The sequence below is a fragment of the Rhinopithecus roxellana genome, chromosome 3 (assembly GCF_007565055.1).
Source record: "Rhinopithecus roxellana isolate Shanxi Qingling chromosome 3, ASM756505v1, whole genome shotgun sequence".
Taxonomy (NCBI): domain Eukaryota; kingdom Metazoa; phylum Chordata; class Mammalia; order Primates; family Cercopithecidae; genus Rhinopithecus; species Rhinopithecus roxellana.
The window spans coordinates 166,243,906-166,262,723 of NC_044551.1; the positions used below are offsets into that span (position 1 = coordinate 166,243,906).

Consider the following 18,818-nt stretch of genomic DNA (forward strand, 5'->3'; position numbering starts at 1 on the left):
AAAGTTGGGCTGATACTGCTTACAAAGGGATGTGAAAGCAACAACAGAGTGGGTCCCTGCAGCGCTGCCACCCAGGCAATCTGGAAGAGGCCCTGACACTTGATGTCAGCTTTGCCACTGAACTTGCCATGACCGCACAAAAACTACAAGCCTCAGTTTCTCACCTTTAAAACAAAGCAACAGGCTTGAGGGAGCATGAAACACAATGATACCATTACAACGTGCAGCCCAGGGACAGAGCCATGGTAGACTCTCTGGTCATTCTTCTAGGATTTGGAGATTCGAGGCCACATACTTACCCGGGATCATAAAACTCGTTGGCAGCAACATCAAAGTTTGACTTCTGCCTCTTGGCATGAGCCAGTGCTCTGTGCGTGGTGTGAGGCCAGCCGAGGCTGACCTTGGCTGAGGTGGGGGTGGGGGCAGTGACTGATGCCCATGGACTCCCAGCTGCAATGCCCTTGCTGTCCCCTGGCTCCTGTGACAGGCAGAGCACACCCTGCACTCTGCAGCACTGGATATGCAGTGGGGCCTGCTAGATTGGAAGCTTCAAGAACAAGACAACCGGGCTGGACGCGGTGGCCCACACTATAATCCCAGCACTCTGGGAACTGGGAAGATTGCTTGAGCTCAGGAGTTATGAGACAAGCCTGGGTAACATAGTGAGACCATGTCTCTAAAATTTTTTTTTTTTTTGAGACGGAGTCTCGCTCTGTCACCCAGGCTGGAGTGCAGTGGCCGGATCTTGGCTCACTGCAAGCTCCGCCTCCCGGGTTTATGCCCTTCTCCTGCCTCAGCCTCCCCAGTAGCTGGGACTACAGGCGCATGCCACCTTGCCCGGCTAGTTTTGTATTTTCTAGTAGAGACGGGGTTTCACCGGGTTAGCCAGGATGGTCTCGATCTCCTGACCTAGTGATCCACCCGTCTCGGCCTCCCAAAGTGCTGGGATTACAGGCTTAAGCCACCGCGCCCGGCCTAAAATTCTTTTTTTTCTGTCGCCCAGGCTGGAGTGCAGTGGTGCGATCTCGGCTCACTGCAACCTGCGCCTCCCAGGTTCAAGCAATTCTCCTGCCTCAGCCTCTCGAGTAGTCAGGATTACAGGTGCATGCAACCACACCCAACTAATTATTTTTAGTAGAGACGGGGTTTCACCATGTTGGCCAGGCTGGTCTCAAACTCCTGACCTTCAGGTGATCCACCCGCCTCAGCCTCCCAAAGTGCTGAGATTACAGGTGTGAGCCACCGCACCTGACCTCTACAAAGTATTTTTTAAAAATTAGCCAGTGTGGTGGTGCACATCTGTAGTCTCAGCTACTTGAGGGGCTGAGGCAGGAGGATCACTTGAGCCTGGGCGGTTGAGGCTTCAGTAGGCTCTGACTGTGCCACTGCACTCCAGCCTGGGTAGACAGAGTGAGACCCTGTCTCAGAAAACAAAGAAGAACAAGGCAACACCCTAAGTGAAGAGTGTCTCACATACAAGAGTCCGCACCTGGGCAAATGCGAGTGTGGAGGGAAGCATCTCCCAGGATTCAGGGCGGGCCCACGGACTACTCCTGCCTGGACAAAGGTCCCCGTGCTCCATGCAGAATGAGAAGATGGTCCTGACCCAGAAAATCCCTGCTGGCCAACCTTAGCTGCTCCGAGGTGTCAGGATGCTCTTTGGTCCTGAGTTACCCTCATGGGAGACGAGAGGCATGGGAGAGAAAAGGGGGTATAGACCCAAGGAAGGAGTTGGCTTCAGACAGAAAAGACAAGAAACCCAGGTGGGAAGATGGGCTTTCTGCGGTTAGGAATCTTATACTTTGTCAACTGTGACAAAAGACAAAATTATCCCACACATACTCAGTGGTCACTGGGACCACAGAGAAACTGTTCTCTGTCACTGACCTTCTGGGGTTCCCAGGCGACCTCAGAGCCACCCGAGTCCTGGATGCCAAGGCTGCATGGAGGCTGGACGGTGCTCTGGCTCCACTTCCTGTCAGGACAGTACTGTCAGTGGTCCCATGCTACTCTCCAGTGGCACCCCAAGCCTGACTCCACCATCACATGGCCCACAAGCTCGGGTGGCCGCCTGCTCATCCCTATAGCTTCCCAGGCAGCTGCTCAGGCTGCCCAGTCACCGCACAGGCCCCACTCCCCTGCTTCACAGCTTCTAGTTGCTAGAAAGTTGTGTTTTTATTTTACGCAGGGTCTCACTGGCACCCAGGCTGGAGTGCAATGGCTCACTGCAGCCCTGACCTCCTGGGCTTAGGTGATCCTCCTGCCTCAGCCTCCCAAGTAGCTGAGACCACAGGCATGCACCACCATGCCCCATGAATTTGTTTAAAAAATTTGTTGGCTGGGCACGGTGGCTCAAGCCTGTAATCCCAGCACTTTGGGAGGCCAAGACGGGTGGATCATGAGGTCAGGAGATCGAGACCATCCTGGCGAATACGGTAAACCCCGTCTCTACTAAAAAAATACAAAAAACTAGCTGGGCGAGGTGGCGGGCACCTGTAGTCCCAGCCACTCGGGAGGCTGAGGCAGGAGAATAGCGTAAACCCGGGAGGCGGAGCTTGCAGTGAGCTGAGATCGCGCCACTGCACTCCAGCCTGGGTGACAGACCGAGACTCCGTCTCAAAAAAAAAGAAAAAAAAAACCTTTGTTGTACAGATAGGGTCTCCCTATGTTGCCCAGACTGGTCTCAAATGATCCTCCTGCCTCAGCCTCCCAAAGTGCTGGGATTACAGGTGTGAGCCATTGTGCCCAGATGAATGTTCTGGTTTGGAAGCAGAATCTACCTCCTGAAGGAACCTGCTCTCTAAGAGCCACCCTAGATCCTTAGCCTAAGGCAGTCTCTCCAAAAAACTCACTGAAATGCCTGAAGCAGAAGAAACCTTCCTTCAAGTCTGAGGTCTCTGCTTCTCTGTGCTAAAAGCTCTCAGGCCTGTCAGCTACTCTGGCCACTTCCCTGAGGTCAGTCTAGTCTGAGATGTTCAGAATTAAGTGGGCATCAATGCCCAGGTGGGCCGAGGGACCAGCAGTGGCAGCAGCTGCCCGTTGCCACTTGCCACCCAGGCTTCCCCCACTTGGCTGATGCTCACAGTGGCTCACTGGTGCCCCACTGCTGGAGGCAGCATAGGCTCTGGGCCAGGGCTGGACCGGAGTCGCACTTGGCACCTTTTTCTAGGCAGGTCTTGGCTGAGGCAGGGGCCTGGCTCCTCCGTTTTGGATGAAGGCTGTTTGCTGAAACACACTCCTCTTCCTTCCAGCTCCAGTTCTTGGGAGTCCTTTTCTAGATACTTCAGCCAGTGACTCTCTGAGGGCTGCGATTTTTCCTATCAGATTGGGAAAAAAGTTGATTCTCAGTACTGGAAAGCAGGCAGTTTTATCGAAAACCCCTAGCCCAACTCTTGTGCTTGAGGATCTCAGGGGTCATGTCCAGCTCCACGCTAGGAAAGGCAGTGGCTGGAAGGTGATGGACACCAATACCTGTGATGCTGGCAGGACAGTGCTCACTGGTGCAGGCCTTGGGAAGGCGGCCCACCAAGAATCTCATGAATATCTATGCTCCCTGGCCCAGTGATTCCACACAAAGAGAGAAGGCAGAGGTGCCAGTCCCAGTGTTACAAAAAATAGCAAATTTTATTTATAAGAAAAGAAGTGGCCAGGTGCGGTGGCTCACGCCTGTAATCCCAGCACTTTGGGAGGCCAAGGTGGGTGGATCACAAGGTCAGGAGATCAAGACCATCCTTGCTAACACAATGAAAACCCATCTCTACTAAAAAAAAAAAAAATACAAAAAACTTATCTGGGCGTGGTGGCGGGCACCTGTATTCCCAGCTACTTGGGAGGCTGAAGCAGGAGAATGGTGTTAATCCAGGAGGCAGAGCTTGCAGTGAGCCGAGATTGTGTCATTACACTCCAGCCTGGGCGACAGAGCGAGACTCTGTCTCAAAAGAAAAATAAAAGAACAGAAGTGTGGAAACATGGCCAGGCGCCGTGGCTCACACCTGTAATCCTAGCACTTCAGGAGGCTGAGGCGGGCGGGTCACCTGAGCTCAGGAGTTCAAGACTAGCCTGGGCAACATGGTGAAACCCCATCTCTACTAAAAATACAAACATTAGCTGGGCTTGGTGCTGTGCGTCTGTAATCCCAGCTGCTTGGGAGGCTGAGGAAGGAGAGTTGCTTGAACCCAGGAGGCAGAGGTTGCAGTGAGCCGAGATCACGCCACTGCACTCCAGCTGGGGGACAGGGCGAGACTCTGTCGAAAGAAGGAAAGGAGAGGAAAGGAGGAAGGGAGGAGGGGAGGGAGGAAGGAAGAGAGGGAGGGAGGGAGGGAGGCAAGCAGAAGTGTGGAAACAACCTAAATAACATATAATAAAGGAATCAATACTAGTACATCTATTACATTCTGTAAATACTTTGTTTTTTTGAGATGTTGGGACTCCAGTGAGCAGTGATCATGCCTCTGCACTCCAGCCTGGGTGACAAAGGGAGACCCTGTCTCAAAAATAAATAAATAAAAATCACTGAAAACTATACCGCAACATAGAAGAATGACACAACTGAAAACTAGGATGCAAAAAAGTATTTCTGATGAGAATGATATAAAATTAAGTCTGTAAATGGACCAAATTGGAAGCACAGACACAGGTACCAGAAGAGCATCTTCCTCTGCTTGTAACAAAGTGTGAATCTGGCCAGGTACACTGGTTCATGCCTGTACTTCCAGTACTTTGGGAGCCGAGGTGGGAAGATGGCTTGAGCCCAGGAGTTCGAGACCAGCCTAGGCAACACAGGGAGACCCTGCATCTACAAAACAGAAACAAAAGTAGCTGGGTGTGGCAGGGCACACTTGTAGTCCCAGTTACTTTTTTTTTTTTTTTTTTTTTTGAGACGGAGTCTTGCTCTGTCGCCCGGGCTGGAGTGCAGTGGCCGGATCTCAGCTCACTGCAAGCTCCGCCTCCGGGTTTACGCCATTCTCCTGCCTCAGCCTCCGGAGTAGCTGGGACTACAGGCGCCCGCCACCTCGCCCGGCTAGTTTTTTGTATTTTTAGTAGAGACGGGGTTTCACCGTGTTAGCCAGGATGGTCTCGATCTCCTGACCTCGTGATCCGCCCGTCTCGGCCTCCCAAAGTGCTGGGATTACAGGCTTGAGCCACCGCGCCCGGCCTTGTAGTCCCAGTTACTAAGGAGCCTGAGGTGGGAGGATTACTTAAATCCAGGAAGTCAAGGCTGCAGGGAACCATGATCGCTCCACTGCATTCCAGCCTGGGCGACAGAGTGAGACCTTGTTTCAAACAAAACAAAACAAAACAAAACAAAACAAAACAAAACAAAACAAAACAGCTTGCAGTCTAGAACAAGGAAAGAAGGAAACCCAAGTGTTTGATCCCATTATTCTTTCCCTCTCAGAGGTATGCCCAGAGTGCTGTGGGAGCAAAGTGGAAGCAGTAAGGTGATATTTGAGCTACATTCAGAAGGAGTTCTCCAAGCAGACAGGAGAGAGTCCTTTGCAGGGTACTGTAATGATTGGTACACGTGGCTATCTCCATCCTTAGAAAAGGTACAGGTTTATTTACTTTTGTGTTCCCTGCAGCTTTAAGTCAACTGCCTGTAGGGTGGCATCAACACACATTTGCTCTACGAATGACTACTGGATACATCTGTGCATTCATCCCTTCCCTGACACAGAGCCAGCCTGGGGCAGGTGGGCCTGAGGCTTACCTGCTGCTTCACATTCCCAGCCTGCTGGTGGCCCACGTTTTCTTCTTCACCAGCACTGACAGTTTCTTCTAGAGACCTTCAGGGAAGACCATACATATGCCCTTTGAAAAATGACCAGGGGCTGGGCACAGTGGCTCACTCCTGTAATCCCAGCACTTTGGGAGGCTGAGGCAGGTGGATCACCTGAGGTCAGGAGTTCGAGACAAGTCTGGCCAACATGGTGGTGCATATCTATAATCCCAGCTACTTGGGAGGCTGAGGCAGGATAATCGTTTGAACCCGGGAGGCGGAGGTTGCAGTGAGCCAAGATTGCTAGAAGATGGAATCACATGACAATGGAGGTAAGTTGCAGCTTCAACCTCCCTGGGCTCAGGTGATCCTCCCACCTCATCCTCCTGAGTATCTGGGACCACAGGCACCCACCACCATGCCCGGCTAAATTTTTTTTTTCCTTTTTTTTGTAGAGAGGATTTTGCCATCTTGCCCAGGCTAGTCTCAAACTCCTGGGCTCAAGTGATCTACCCACCTCAGCCTCCCCAAGTGCTGGGATTACAAGCATGAAGCATGCATCCAGCTGGTATTTGATTTTAAAAATCATTTTTCCAATTGTCCACTGCATATATATAGAAATACAATTTAATTTTGTATGTTGACCTTGTATCCTTGTGATCTTGCTAAATTATTGGTTCTAGTAGCTTTTTTGTAGATTCATTAGGATTTCCTACATACACAATCATGCTATTTGCAAATAAAATAATGATTTTATCCAGTTTGGTATTTACTGCGTTTCCTTAATCTAAAAATGTTATGTCTTTGATTCTGGAAAATGCTGTGCTCTTATCTCTTCAGTTATTGCTTTTGCTCCATTCTCTTAATTATCTTTTGCTAGAACTCTCCTCTGTAACCTCCATGTCCCTCAACTTTCCCTTATATTTTCTACTTTTCCATTTTTCTGTGTTGCATTGTGAATAATTTTTTAGATTTATCTTCCATTTCACTAATTCTCTCTTAGCTGCAATTAATCTGTTTAACGTGTCCACTGAATTTTTAATTTCTTTTTTTTTGAGATGGAGTCTTACTCTGTCACCCAGGCTGGTGTGCAGTGGGGCAATCTCGGCTCACCACAACCTCTGCCTCCTGGGTTCAAGTGATTTCCAGCTAATTTTTGTATTTTTAGTAGAGATGGGGTTTTACTATGTTGGCCAGGCTGGTCATGAACTCCTGACCTCAAGTGATCTGCCTGCCTTGGCCTCCCAAAGTGCTAGGATTACAGGCATGAGCCACTATGCCCGGCCTAAACTGGATTTTTAATTTCAGTGATTATACTTTTAAGTTCTGCAAACTCTTTTATTTTATTTTTTTAAAGACAGAGTCTTACTCTGTTGCAGGCCTCACTTGAGCCTGGGAAGTGGAAGTTGACTCATTGCAACCTCCACCTCCTAGGCTCAAGCGATTCTTATGCCTCAGCCTCCAGAGTAGCTGGGATTACAGGCACGTGCCACCACATCCAATTAACTTTTGTATTTTTAGTAGAGGCGGGTTGTTGGCCAGGCTTGTCTTGAACTCCTGACCTCAAATAATCTGCCTGCTCTGGCCTCTCAAAGTGCTGGGATTATAGGTGTGAGCCACTGCACCTGGCCTCTTTTCAGTTCTTTTTCAAATACACCTATTTTTTTGGAAGTGAGGGCGATCCGGCTGCGACATCTGTCACTCCATCAGTCACCAAGGTTGGTTAGCTCATCTGGCTGGTGTCCCCTTCCTCCCTCACCGCTCCATGTGCGTCCCTCCTGAAGCTGTGCGCTTGGCTGAAGAGAACTACCACCTCCAATAGAGGAGGAGCGGTCTTCGGTCCAGGGTATGAGTAGCTGCACCCCCTGCTAGAACCTCCAAACAAGCTCTCAAAAACACCTATTTTCTGAAGTCCCTCATCACCCACTTCTTTTATTTTATTAAGTATATTAAACATGCAATATCATGTATTCTGAAGTCTTTATGGGTCTGACTTTTTGGACTGTTGTTCTGGTATCTTTTGCTCCTGGTAACATATTTCCTTGAATGTTAAATGATTTTAAACTCCTGAGTACGTGCTACTTGGAACTTTTTCTGTGGGAATTCTTTAAGGCCTGGCAATTGAAGATATATTGCTGCAGAGAGGAGCTGCATTTACCTCTGCTCACTGGGACAATTAAAAGATAAATTTTCCGCTTGCGGCTTTTCACACAGGGTATGTACAAGGATGAAAAACCATGCAACAACTTCCTTTTATTTCCAAAATCTTAGAGATATTTCCCCCTCTTCAGCCACTGCTAAGGTCAATACAGGCAAGCTGCCCATTGCAGAGGGGATCTAGTTCATCTGTACAGGGAGGGTATAGTCCTCCAGGGCTCAGTTTTGTTAGGAGGTGTCCCACTGGTCTTTCCACACTGACCGGGCGGTAGGTTTTGTCTTCTGAGGGTCTCCTGCACCCCTCCCAGCCATCTAACTGGAGGCTCCAGAGCACCTGGCTTCAACCACCCCAGCAGCTCAGGTGCTTCCTCTCTGAATTCTGGCTTCCACTTTTTTTTTTTTTTTAAGCCAGTTAAATTTAGCAGTGCAGAGTTGTGTATCAACTTTAGTGACACTAATGTTAATAAGTTCTGATAACCCACTACCATCGGACCAGCTTCTCCTTCATTTTTGACCTCTTGAGAGTTACTTACTTACCTTTTTTTCTTTCTTTTTTTTTTTTTTTTTTTTGAGATAGTCTCATTCTGTCATCCAGGCTGGAGTGCAGTGGCGCGATCTCGGCTCACTGCAACCTCCGCCGCCTGGGGTCAAGTGATTCTCCTACCTCAGCCTCCTGAGTAGCTGGGATTACAGGCGCATGCCACCATGCCCGGCTACTTTTTTTGTATTTTTAGTATAGTTGGGGTTTCACCATGCTGGCCTGGCTGGTCTCAAACTCCTGACCTCGTGATCGGCCCGCCTCGGCCTCCCAAAGTGCTGGGACTACAAGCATGAGCCACCGTGCCCGGCCGAGAGTTACTTTCTTTCTAGTCAGCTCATCTGTGCATGTAAAACAGCTGGCGTTTTGAGTTACTTTCAGTGGAGAACTGCTCAGCGTGTTCCGCTGCCGTATTGTGAGACGTGGGAGTCTATGGGACTTCTCCACTGTGTACTTCTATTATCCGGTCAAGACGAAAACAGGGCAAGACAACCACACTCTTCCCACACAGCTGTACCTGAGTGGCAGCTCTGAAACTTGTCCCTGCAGTAGATTTAATTTTTGGACATGGCGTCTACAGTCAGCACCAGAGCCTTCACCATAAGCCTAAGAAATCAAAAAATATATTACATTTAAAAAGTGTTGGCAGAATGCTGAGAAACAGATCCATTTGAGATACACCTCGGGGAGGACAAAGCTGTATTCTGCAAGGCCCAAAGACCCCTAAAGCAGCATGCAGGAATCCTAATGACTGACTGCTGTCTCTAGAATCATTTACAAACCAACCGTCTCTGGAACTAATACTTTAGATCTATATGGCTGTCCCGCAAGCACCCTGAACTCTACCTATTAAAGCCAAACTCAACCCAAAGCCCTACACAAAATGGTTAGTGAACATGAATAAAAAGGTCACAAGAGAAGTAACACATATTGCCACATTGTATAACATACTGCCAAAAAATATACGAAATGCTACTTACCTTCACTGATAATCAAAGGAATACAAAATAAATTTTTTCCACGTAGCAGTCACAAATTCATCCAACAAGTATTTACTGAGTAGCAACTAATGTGCCAGGCCTCATCTAGGGGCAGACGACACAGGAATGGACAAGACTCCCTGTCATCATGGAACTCACATTCAGGCGAGAAGAGACAGGAAAGAAACAGTGAGGCATGTAACGTATCCGATGCTAATACGTGCTCCTGAGAAAGACAAGGCCAGGAAAAAGCCTCACATAAGAGCACACCGTTTTACACAAGGTGTTCAAAGCGGCCAAGGAATGGGTCTCTAAGCAGGTAAGGTTTGAGCACAAACAGGAAGATACGAAGGAGCAAGCCACATGGCTGTCTAGGGGAAGAACATTCCAGCAGAAGCAATGACATGAAAATGAGTGTGAAGACCCTGAGCCTGGAATTGTGGAGGAACAGTGAAGAGGCCAGCATGGCTGGAGCTGAGTGGTCTAAGGGGAAGATGGTAAGAAATGATACTTGAGAGTATGGGTCCTACTACAGGCAGAATCAGCTTTACAGGTATGAGATCTGCTCTGCTGTCGCCGTCTTGAAATTCTTAACAATCTGGTCTTTGAACTTGTGTTTTGTAAGTGAAGTCTGCTGGGACAATGGAGCACATCTGCAATCAGACGCACACACTGTATGTGTCCACTCTTCCTCAACACCCCGCTGGCAGGAGCATTCTTGATGTCCTTGTGAGCAAAGAATTCTGGTGGACTCCCAGTGCCTGGCAGCTAGTATGTCAAGTGAGAACTGAGAACCAACCATTGTCTTTAGCAGCATGGAGACCACTGCCGACTCCAACACAAGCAATTGTGATGGATAGGTAGGGACTGCAGCCCTGTTTGGAGCACATTCAAGTGAGAACGGAGGAGAGTAGCTGGAGGGGGAAATGGCAAAGTTGAAAAAGACCAGGCTGGCATAACCAGTAGCGGTGTGCTCTTCCATAGGGCAGGGACTGCTGGCTGGATACTGAAGCGCATTCTTCCCGATGTGGGCACAAAACTAGACTTCATTTCCCAGTGTGTGTGTAGTTGGGGTGGCCACAAAACCAGCCTCTTTCCATGGCAGTGTCACTTGTTTCCCAGCCTGGCCGTCAAAGCCTCCGGCAGCTCCTCCACGCACTTGCCCTTCTCAGTGGCTAAAAGCAGCTACAGATGAGCCTCAGGGAATAAAAGAAGCTCAAGATGGCAGGAACTTGGATCCCTGAGCAACCACATCAAGGGCAATGCCCTGCTGACCTTACCGTCTTCCCAGGACTGTTATGAGAGCAAGAGAAACGTCTATTGCATTAAGCCACCACAATTTTGGTGTGTTTGTTACTGTGGCCTAGTCAGCCATCCACCATATACCACACACAGCACAGAAGCACCGAGGGGATAAGAAGCCTTCCTCAAGGAGAATGCAGAAATACATCTCAAACAAGCCACGCTCACCATGTGAGGTGTCTGCCTACCTAGTAAGCCAGCTCCTCTCTACTGAGACCCAATCCCAGTTGACAGGATCAGAGGTGGACATCCGAATCAGCCTGGGCCAACCAGATTGCTTCTCCTAGGAATTTATAATTGGGACTCAGCTCTTCCAGTTGGCTTGGAGCAGAGAATGTGACTGAACAGTCTGGGGAGAAACAGAAAGGGAAGGAGAGGAGAAAACAGAGCAAAGATACAGGGAGAAGCTGGGTGATGGGCAGGAAAAGCTGAGGCCTGGCTTGTTGGGCTATGGGAGGAAAAGCTGAGGCCTGGCTTGTTGGCAGCTTTTCAGTTCTTGGGGCTAGTTTTTCAAGGCATCAGGGATGAAGTTCTGCCCCTTGGATTCCCTAAGAGATCTCATTACCTTGCCAGCACTTTTTCTTGTTTTTAACTTTGCTGAACCCATTCTGAAGTGGTTTTTTTTTTCCCTTAAAAAAAAAAAAAAATCAGCTGGGCGCCGGTGGTTCACGCCTGTAATCCCAGCACTTTGGGAGGCCGAGGTGGGTGGATCACGGGGTCAGGAGATCGAGATCATCCTGGCTAACACGGTGAAACCCCGTCTCTACTAAAAATACAAAAAACTTAGCTGGGCGTGGTGGCGGCACCTGTAGTCCAAGCTACTTGGAAGGCTGAGGCAGGAGAATGGCGTGAACCCAGGAGGTGGAGCTTGCAGTGAGCCGAGTTCGCGTCACTGCACTCCAGCCTGGGTGACAGAGGGAGACTCTGTCTCAAAAAAAAAAAAAAAAATCAGGTGAAGGCACTCATCAACGGCAGGTGGATCACTTGAGGTCAGGAGTTTGAGACCAGCCTGGCCAACATAGTGAGACCCCATCTCTACTAAACATTCAAAAAACAAATTACCTGGGCGTGGTGGCACGCACCTGTAGTCCCAGATACTCAGGAGGCTGAGGCAGGAGAATCACTTGAACTTGGGAGGTGAAGGTTGCAGTGAGCCGAGATCGTACTATTACACTCCAGCCTGGGTGATAGAGCGAGACTCCATCTCAAAAAATAAAAATAAAAATAAAAATTAAAAAACCCCCAAAAAACAGCAATTTAACTTCTAAGACTATGTCCTAAGTAAACAGTCAAGAGCTGGTCACGTGGATAAAGAGGTTACATGACCATATAACTTCCATAGGATAGTCAGAAGAGGGAGGGGAACTCCACAGTGAGCACAAAGGCCCAAGAGGGAGCAAATTTAGGTTTCAGCTCAGAAAGAAAGCACCATGGCTACAGGAGAAGAGGAAAGATGAGAGATGAAGGGAGAGGCGGCACTGGGGCTGGAGCAGGAAGAGAGCAAGTTCAGTAAGGCAAAGGATGCAGGACAGTTTGGGGTCTTCAGAGTTCAGGAGGGGGAATATGGATGGACTGAAAAGATGTGCTCAATGCCAGATGCAAACAGCTGGATAAGGGCATTGACAGCCTGCCCCTGCCTGCCTGCACTTCCAGAGCCCACTCTCCCACACCCCACCTCCACCAGCAGCCTCTGCCCTTCCCCAGCGGCCGATTCCTCCGTCATCTTCTCACAGTCCCTGGGGCTTTCCTTTCCTTGTGCTCAGCCGAGTTTTAAATCAGGTAGATGCGTGTGTGCATTAGTTTCTCTTCCCCTTCCACACAAGCGCATCTGTGAGGGCAAGAACGACAATGGGCTTACTTTCCACTGTTTCCCTCATGCTTGGCATACAGAAGGTACTCAAGAAATACTTGCTGAATGAAGAATCAAATGGCAGTACCTTTCCAGACACCACTCCATCCATTTCACTTCCTGAAGGAACAGGAAGCTCGGAAGCAGGAGCTCCGTGTCTGGGAACTTTGTGTGAGAGAGGATGATCCCAGCTGTGGCATTCTGGGATTCCCTGGAAGGGCTTACCACAGGCCTGCGCCCCACCTGCTTTCTGTTTTGTAGACTCACCCGCAAAAAGGACTGCTTCTCTCCACAGGCTTTGCATGTCCACTTGACACTCTTTTTTACCTGCAATGAAATTTCAGAAATACAACTCAGATAATTATTTAAAACAAAATGGAATTGGGCTGGGCCCGGTGGCTCACACCTGTAATCTCCCTTTGGGAGGCCGAGACGGGCGGATCACTAGGTCAGGAGGTCGAGACCAGTCTGACCAACATGGTGAAACCCCGTCTCTACTAAAAATACAAAAATTAGCCAGGCGTGGTGGCATGCACCTGTAATTCCAGCTACTCAGGAGGCTGAGGCAGGAGAATTGCTTGAACCCGGGAGGTGGAGGCTGCAATGAGCCGAGACTGCGCCACTGCACTCCAGCCTATGTGACAGAGTGAGACTCCATCTCAAATAAACAAACAAACAAACAGCAAAATGGAATCGGATCTGAAATTTCTTTTTTTCAATCCCAAGTAGCTGGGATTACAGGTGCGTACCACCATGTCCAGCTAATTTTCGCATTTTAGTAGAGATGGGGTTTCACCATGTTGACCAGGCTGGTCTCAAACTCTTGACCTCAAGTGATCCACCTGCCTTGGCCTCCCACAGTGCTGGGATTACAGGCATGAGCCACCATCCCTGGCTCGAAATAATTTTTTTTTTTTTTTTTTTTGAGACGGAGTCTCACTCTGTCGCCCAGGCTGGAGTGCAGTGGCACGATCTCAGCTCACTGCAAGCTCCACCTCCTGGGTTCATGCCATTCTCCTGCCTCAGCCTCCCAAGTAGCTGGGACTACAGGTGCCCACCACCATGCCCGGCTAATTTTTTGTATTTTTAGTAGAGACAGGGTTTCACCGTGTTAGCCAGGATGGTCTCGATCTCCTGACCTTGTGATCCACCTGCCTTGGCCTCCCAAAGTGCTGGGATTACAGGCGAGAGCCACCATGCCTGGTCCTGGCCTGAAATAATTTTAAAAATGGATGGAAAGAGTCCAGAAACAAACCAACACATGTGTAAAAATTTAGCATATCATAATCATAAAGGTGGCACTTTAAGAATGAGAAAAGAACAGACTGTTTAACAAGTCTGGGTTGGTGCTGGGCAAACTGGCTATCTATATGAAACACAATCAAGTTGGGCTGGGTGCAGTGGCTTGAGCTTGTCGTCTCAGCGGCCAGGGAGGCCAGGACTACTTGAGCCCAGGAGTTTGAGGCCAGCCTGGGTAGCATAGCAAGAGCCTGTCTCTCAAAACCAAACCCAAAGAAACAAAGAAACTCCAAAAAACCCAAGTGGAAACTCTAAAAAAAAAATTCCATATTTATTTTCAATTTTTGTTAAACCTAGGTCTAAAAAAAATTCCATAACATTTTCAGTTCTTGTTAAACCTGACTAGATGTGTTCTCTCTTAACATGATAAACTGCCTTAAACCCAGCTCTAATGCTGCAGAGTCTCTACCAGCATTCCACCTGGAAGGGTTGCCCACTATTATTTACCATTTTTTTCTGGATGTACTAGCCAATGGAATTAGAAGAAAGTTGTAAGAGGTATAAAAATTGGAAAGGAGAGCAAAACCCTATCATTATTTATAGATATAATTATAATACCCGATGTAATTTTTTTTTGAGACAGAGTCTCACTCTGTTGCCCAAGCTGGAGTACAGTGGTGAGATCTTTGCTCACTGCAACCTCCGCCTTCCAGATTCAAGCGATTCTCCTGCCTCAGTCTCCCAAGTAGCTGGGATTACAGGTATGTGCCACCACACCCGGCTAATTCTGTAGTTTTAGCAGAGACAGGGTTTCATCATGTTGGTCAGGCTGGTCTCAAACGCCTGACCTCAATTGACCCACCCACTTCGGCCTCACAAAGCGCTGGGATTAAAGGTGTGAGCCACCATGCCCAAGTGCTACCTGATATAATTTTTTATCCGAAAACCAACAGAATGAAATAAAAAGCCACTAAAACCAGACAATCTAATATAGTGGTTAGGTACAAAATTAAGATACCTTCAAAAGTTAATATAGGTTTTACATGAGCAGACATCTAGTTAGAACACATAATGGATAAAGAGTCCATTTATAACAGCAACAAATAAAATGTTACCAAGGGATACCAAGGTGACTTGAAGAAATGTAATGGATCATGTTTAACATCACAAAGATGTCTAGGTTGATTCGTTAACATTAATACGATCAATATGATCCTAGTACAAAATCATGAGGTTTTTGGGGGAAGTATCCAAAAGGATTCTAAGGAGGACAATGAGCACCTACCAAAAATGGAAGTGGGGAATGAGTTAGCAATTTTACTTCTCAGCTTCTACCTTAAAACACCAATAAAACTGTCAATTTTCTATGAGTATGTAATCAAGTAAGCATTTTTTTTTTTTTTTTTAGACAGAGTGTTGCTCTGTCACCCAGGCTGGAGTGTTGTTGCATCATCTCGGCTCTCTGTAACCTCTGCCTCCTGGATGCAAGTGATTCTGCTGTCTCAGCCTCCCAAGTAGCTGGGATTACAGGTGCGCACCACCATGCCCTATATTTTTTGTCTTTTTAGTAGAGACGGGGTTTCACCATGTTGCCCAGGTCGGTCTCTTAACTCCTGACCTCGTGATCTGCCCACCTTGGCCTCCCAAAATGCTAGGATTACAGGTGTGAGCCACCGCGCCCAGCCAAGAAAAGCATTTTTAAAAGTTTAGGACTCACAGTACCTGGTGAAGGGATGAACTCTGCGAACTGCTGAGATAGTATGGTTCTGCCACTTACTAGATGGAGAAACCACTTGATTTCTGTGGATTCTGGAATTCTCGTGTAAGATGGGAATGATGCCTAAGTCAAAGGCTGTTGAAGTTAAACGTGTTAAAGTAGTACCCAGCTGACTTGCAATTAAAATGGTCAACATCCTCTTCAGTTTCAAGTAATTTTTCTTTGTTTTTGAGACAGGGTCTGGCTCTGTTGCCCAGGCTGAAGTCCACTGGTGTGAACGCGGCTCACTGCAACCTCTGCCTCCTGGTCTGAAGCGATTCTCCTGCCTCAGCGCCCCTGAGTAGCTAGGATTAGAGATGCACGCCACCACATCTAGCTATTTTATTTTGAATTTTAGTAGAGACAAGGTCTCCCTACGTTGCCCAGGCTGGTCTGGAACTTCTGAGCTCAAGTGATGATCTGCCCTAGTGGGCTTTCCAAAGTGCTGGGATTATGGGCGTGAGCCACCGGGGCCAGGCAACTCACATTTCATAGGGTTGAAAATGACCATAAGGGTCAGGTGCGCTGGCTCACACCTGTAATCCCGGCACTTTGGGAGCCAAGGCGGGCAGAACACTTGCCCCAGCCTGGGCAACACAGCCGAAAACCCCATTTCTACAAAAAATATAAAAATTAGCTGGGGATGGTGGCCCGCACCTATAGTACCAGCTACGTGGGAGGCTGAGGTGGATCGGCTGAGCCCGGGAGGTGCAGGTTGCAGCGAGCTGTGATTGTTACCACTGCACTCCTAATCTGGGCGATAAAGCGAGACTTATGTCTCAAAATAAATAAGTAAATAAAAAAATAACACTGGTGAACATGGAAGAGTGAAACAGGGAAACAAACAAGGAAACAGAGGCCGGGCGCAGTGCCTCACGTCTGTAATGCCAGCACTCTGGGAGGCTGAGGTGGGCGGATCACGAGGTCAAGAGATGGAGACCTTCCTGGCCAACATGGTGAAACCCCGTCTCTACTAAAAACACAAAAATTAACTGGGCTTGGTGGCGGGCGCCTGTAGTCCAAGCTATTCAGGAGGCTCAGGCAGAAGAATCGTTTGAACCTGGGAGGTGGAGGTTGCAGTGAACCGAGATCGCGCCACTGCACTCCAGCCTGGTGACAGAGTGAGACATGAGACTCTGTCTCGGCCGGGCGTGGTGGCTCAAGCCTGTAATCCCAGCACTTTGGGAGGCCGAGACGGGCGGATCACGAGGTCAGGAGATCGAGACCATCCTGGCTAACATGGTGAAACCCCGTCTCTACTAAAAATACAAAAAACTAGCCGGGCGACGTGGCGGGCGCCTGTAGTCCCAGCTACTTGGGAGGCTGAGGCAGGAGAATGGCGTGAACCCGGGAGGTGGAGCTTGGAGTGAGCTGAGATCCGGCCACTGCACTCCAGCCTGGGCGGCAGAGCGAGACTCCGTCTCAAAAAAAAAAAAAAAAAAAGAGAGACTCTGTCTCAAAAACAAAAAAAGGAAATAAAAATGGAAAATTTGTTTTTAAAAAACAGCATGAAACATTAGACGTGTAATAATTTAAAAATGCAAATGATCTCTTTATTTGCAACTCTTAGGACCCAGCTCCCGAAAGAAAACAAGTAAAAAGTTTCTGAGCCCTTAAAATGGCCCTTACAGACGCTTAGCATTAAATGCAAGGTTACAGACACATACTCAGCATCTTGCTGACTTTTTAACATAAGTCCTAAAGAAGTCTGATACTATTCTTTCTCAGGGCAGAGCAGATTAGCAATCATAAGGAGGGAGGGACTATCAGAAGTGATACGCTGACTGCAGTGTTAAGTGATATCAAGCAGGGAGACAGGTGCGATCCGGAAAAGGTTAAGTGGCATCCTCTATCTGGCACGCTGAAAGTTAGGGAGGCAAATATGTTCTAGAAACACAGATTAATTGTCTTTAAGACTCGGGGGCCCGCGGTTTATGCGTCGGCGAACAGGCATATCAAGTCCCTGGCCCCGCGGAAAAGGACGGCGGCAGAGGCGCGGGGCGACGGAGAGGGCGCCCAGGTGTGGAGCAGGGACGCCGCCGCGGCGCGCCCGGGCTCTAAGAACCTTCCTCCCCTCTCATTGAAACTGAGACAGCGCCACTTCGTGGGGTAGGCTCTGCGTAAAGGACGCTATCCTCAACCGGGTTCTCCCACTACCTGCTACAATTCACGAGAGGCCACCTCTGCAGAAACCACCTCTGGTTTGTACAAGAACCAAACAAACAGCCCAGAACGATGTTATGCGGGGGCGACCCCAATGAGACCCGCCCTCAGCGGTCCCTGCACTCCTTCGGGCCCAGGTGCATCCCGGAGCCATTCGAGACAGCACCCACGGCCCCGCCATAACCCGTCCACTGTCCCCGCGCCGGAGGAGAAGGAAGGGGCTGGCACCCGCCAGACCTGGTGCGCCTGGAAGAGGCGGCAGCTGCAGCAGCGTAGGACCCGACAAGGCTGAGGCGGCGCCATCCTTGCCTGTGCAGTAGCCAGCGAGCCGAGCGCGTGCGCTCTGCATTTGTCCCGCCGCAGCCCGCCCCGCCCCACGTACGCGCTCGCGCCGCTCTAGTCCCCTACGCCGCCTCGCATGCGCGTATACTCTTCGCTTCGGCCGCCGCGCCGCGCCCCGCCCCACGTACGCGCTCGCGACGCTCTAGTCCCCTACACCGCCCCGCATGCGCGTATACTCTTCGCTTCGGCCGCCGCGGTCCTGCCCTGCGCACTGGGATCCCTCTAGCCTACCGCGCCTCTCGCTGGTCGTCTGGGCCTCTCCGACGTCGAAGGAGTCCTGGGTCCCGGTGGGTGCGGGATGCCCGGTCGCAGACTTGTCGTTTGACCAGGGCAGCGCCCGCATCTTCCTAAGGCAGCGGCTTCCGGCCCTGGGGAGACTGGAGTTGAGACAGCAGGGCCTCCGCTGACGAGTTCTTTGGGCTGTTGCACAGCGCGGAGCGGAGAGGAGGGGCCGCCCTGCCCGGCCTGCGCTGCCGTGGGGAGCAGCGAACAGTTAGCCTTTGAACCGGAGCCCGGGGAGGAATCCGGGGAGGCGGAGGGGCTCAGCGGACCCAAGCTTCCCGCAGAGCGCGAATCCGGCCCCCCTGCCGCCCCGGGAGCATCCCAGGCCCACCCTACGGAGGGCGGAGGCGCCCCGCAGCCCGACGCTCTCGCGGCAACCCTGCGTGGCTTAGGGTTGTAACCTTGTTGGAAAATAAAATACAAAAAAAAATTAAAATTGCCTCCAACCCTACAACCCTCTGTGTCTAGGGTTATAATTTTAATTTATGGTT

At 49.6% G+C, this 18,818-nt stretch overlaps 1 protein-coding gene across 7 annotated transcripts in view; it reads right to left on the bottom strand.

Moving 5' to 3' along the window:
- MRNIP (MRN complex interacting protein) overlaps positions 1-18,715 on the bottom strand; it is a 20,112-nt gene extending 1,397 nt beyond the window's left edge. Inside the window, exons 1-8 of one of the 7 annotated variants that reach the window (XM_030926730.1) lie at positions 15,507-15,784; positions 12,813-12,872; positions 12,634-12,710; positions 12,372-12,524; positions 8,932-9,020; positions 5,711-5,786; positions 3,160-3,317; positions 1,888-1,975 (exon numbers count right to left, since the gene is read on the bottom strand). In XM_030926730.1, coding sequence (XP_030782590.1) covers positions 1,888-1,975; positions 3,160-3,317; positions 5,711-5,786; positions 8,932-9,020; positions 12,372-12,419 — 459 coding nt within the window. In that variant the 5' untranslated portion in view covers positions 12,420-12,524; positions 12,634-12,710; positions 12,813-12,872; positions 15,507-15,784. Of the gene's footprint in view, positions 1-299; positions 479-1,489; positions 1,976-3,159; positions 3,318-5,710; positions 5,787-8,931; positions 9,021-12,371; positions 12,873-15,506; positions 15,785-17,940 lie in introns of those variants that run through there. The other 6 variants (XR_004056241.1, XM_030926728.1, XR_004056240.1 and 3 more) reach the window with 6 other exon arrangements.
- Positions 18,716-18,818: the final 103 nt, after the last annotated feature.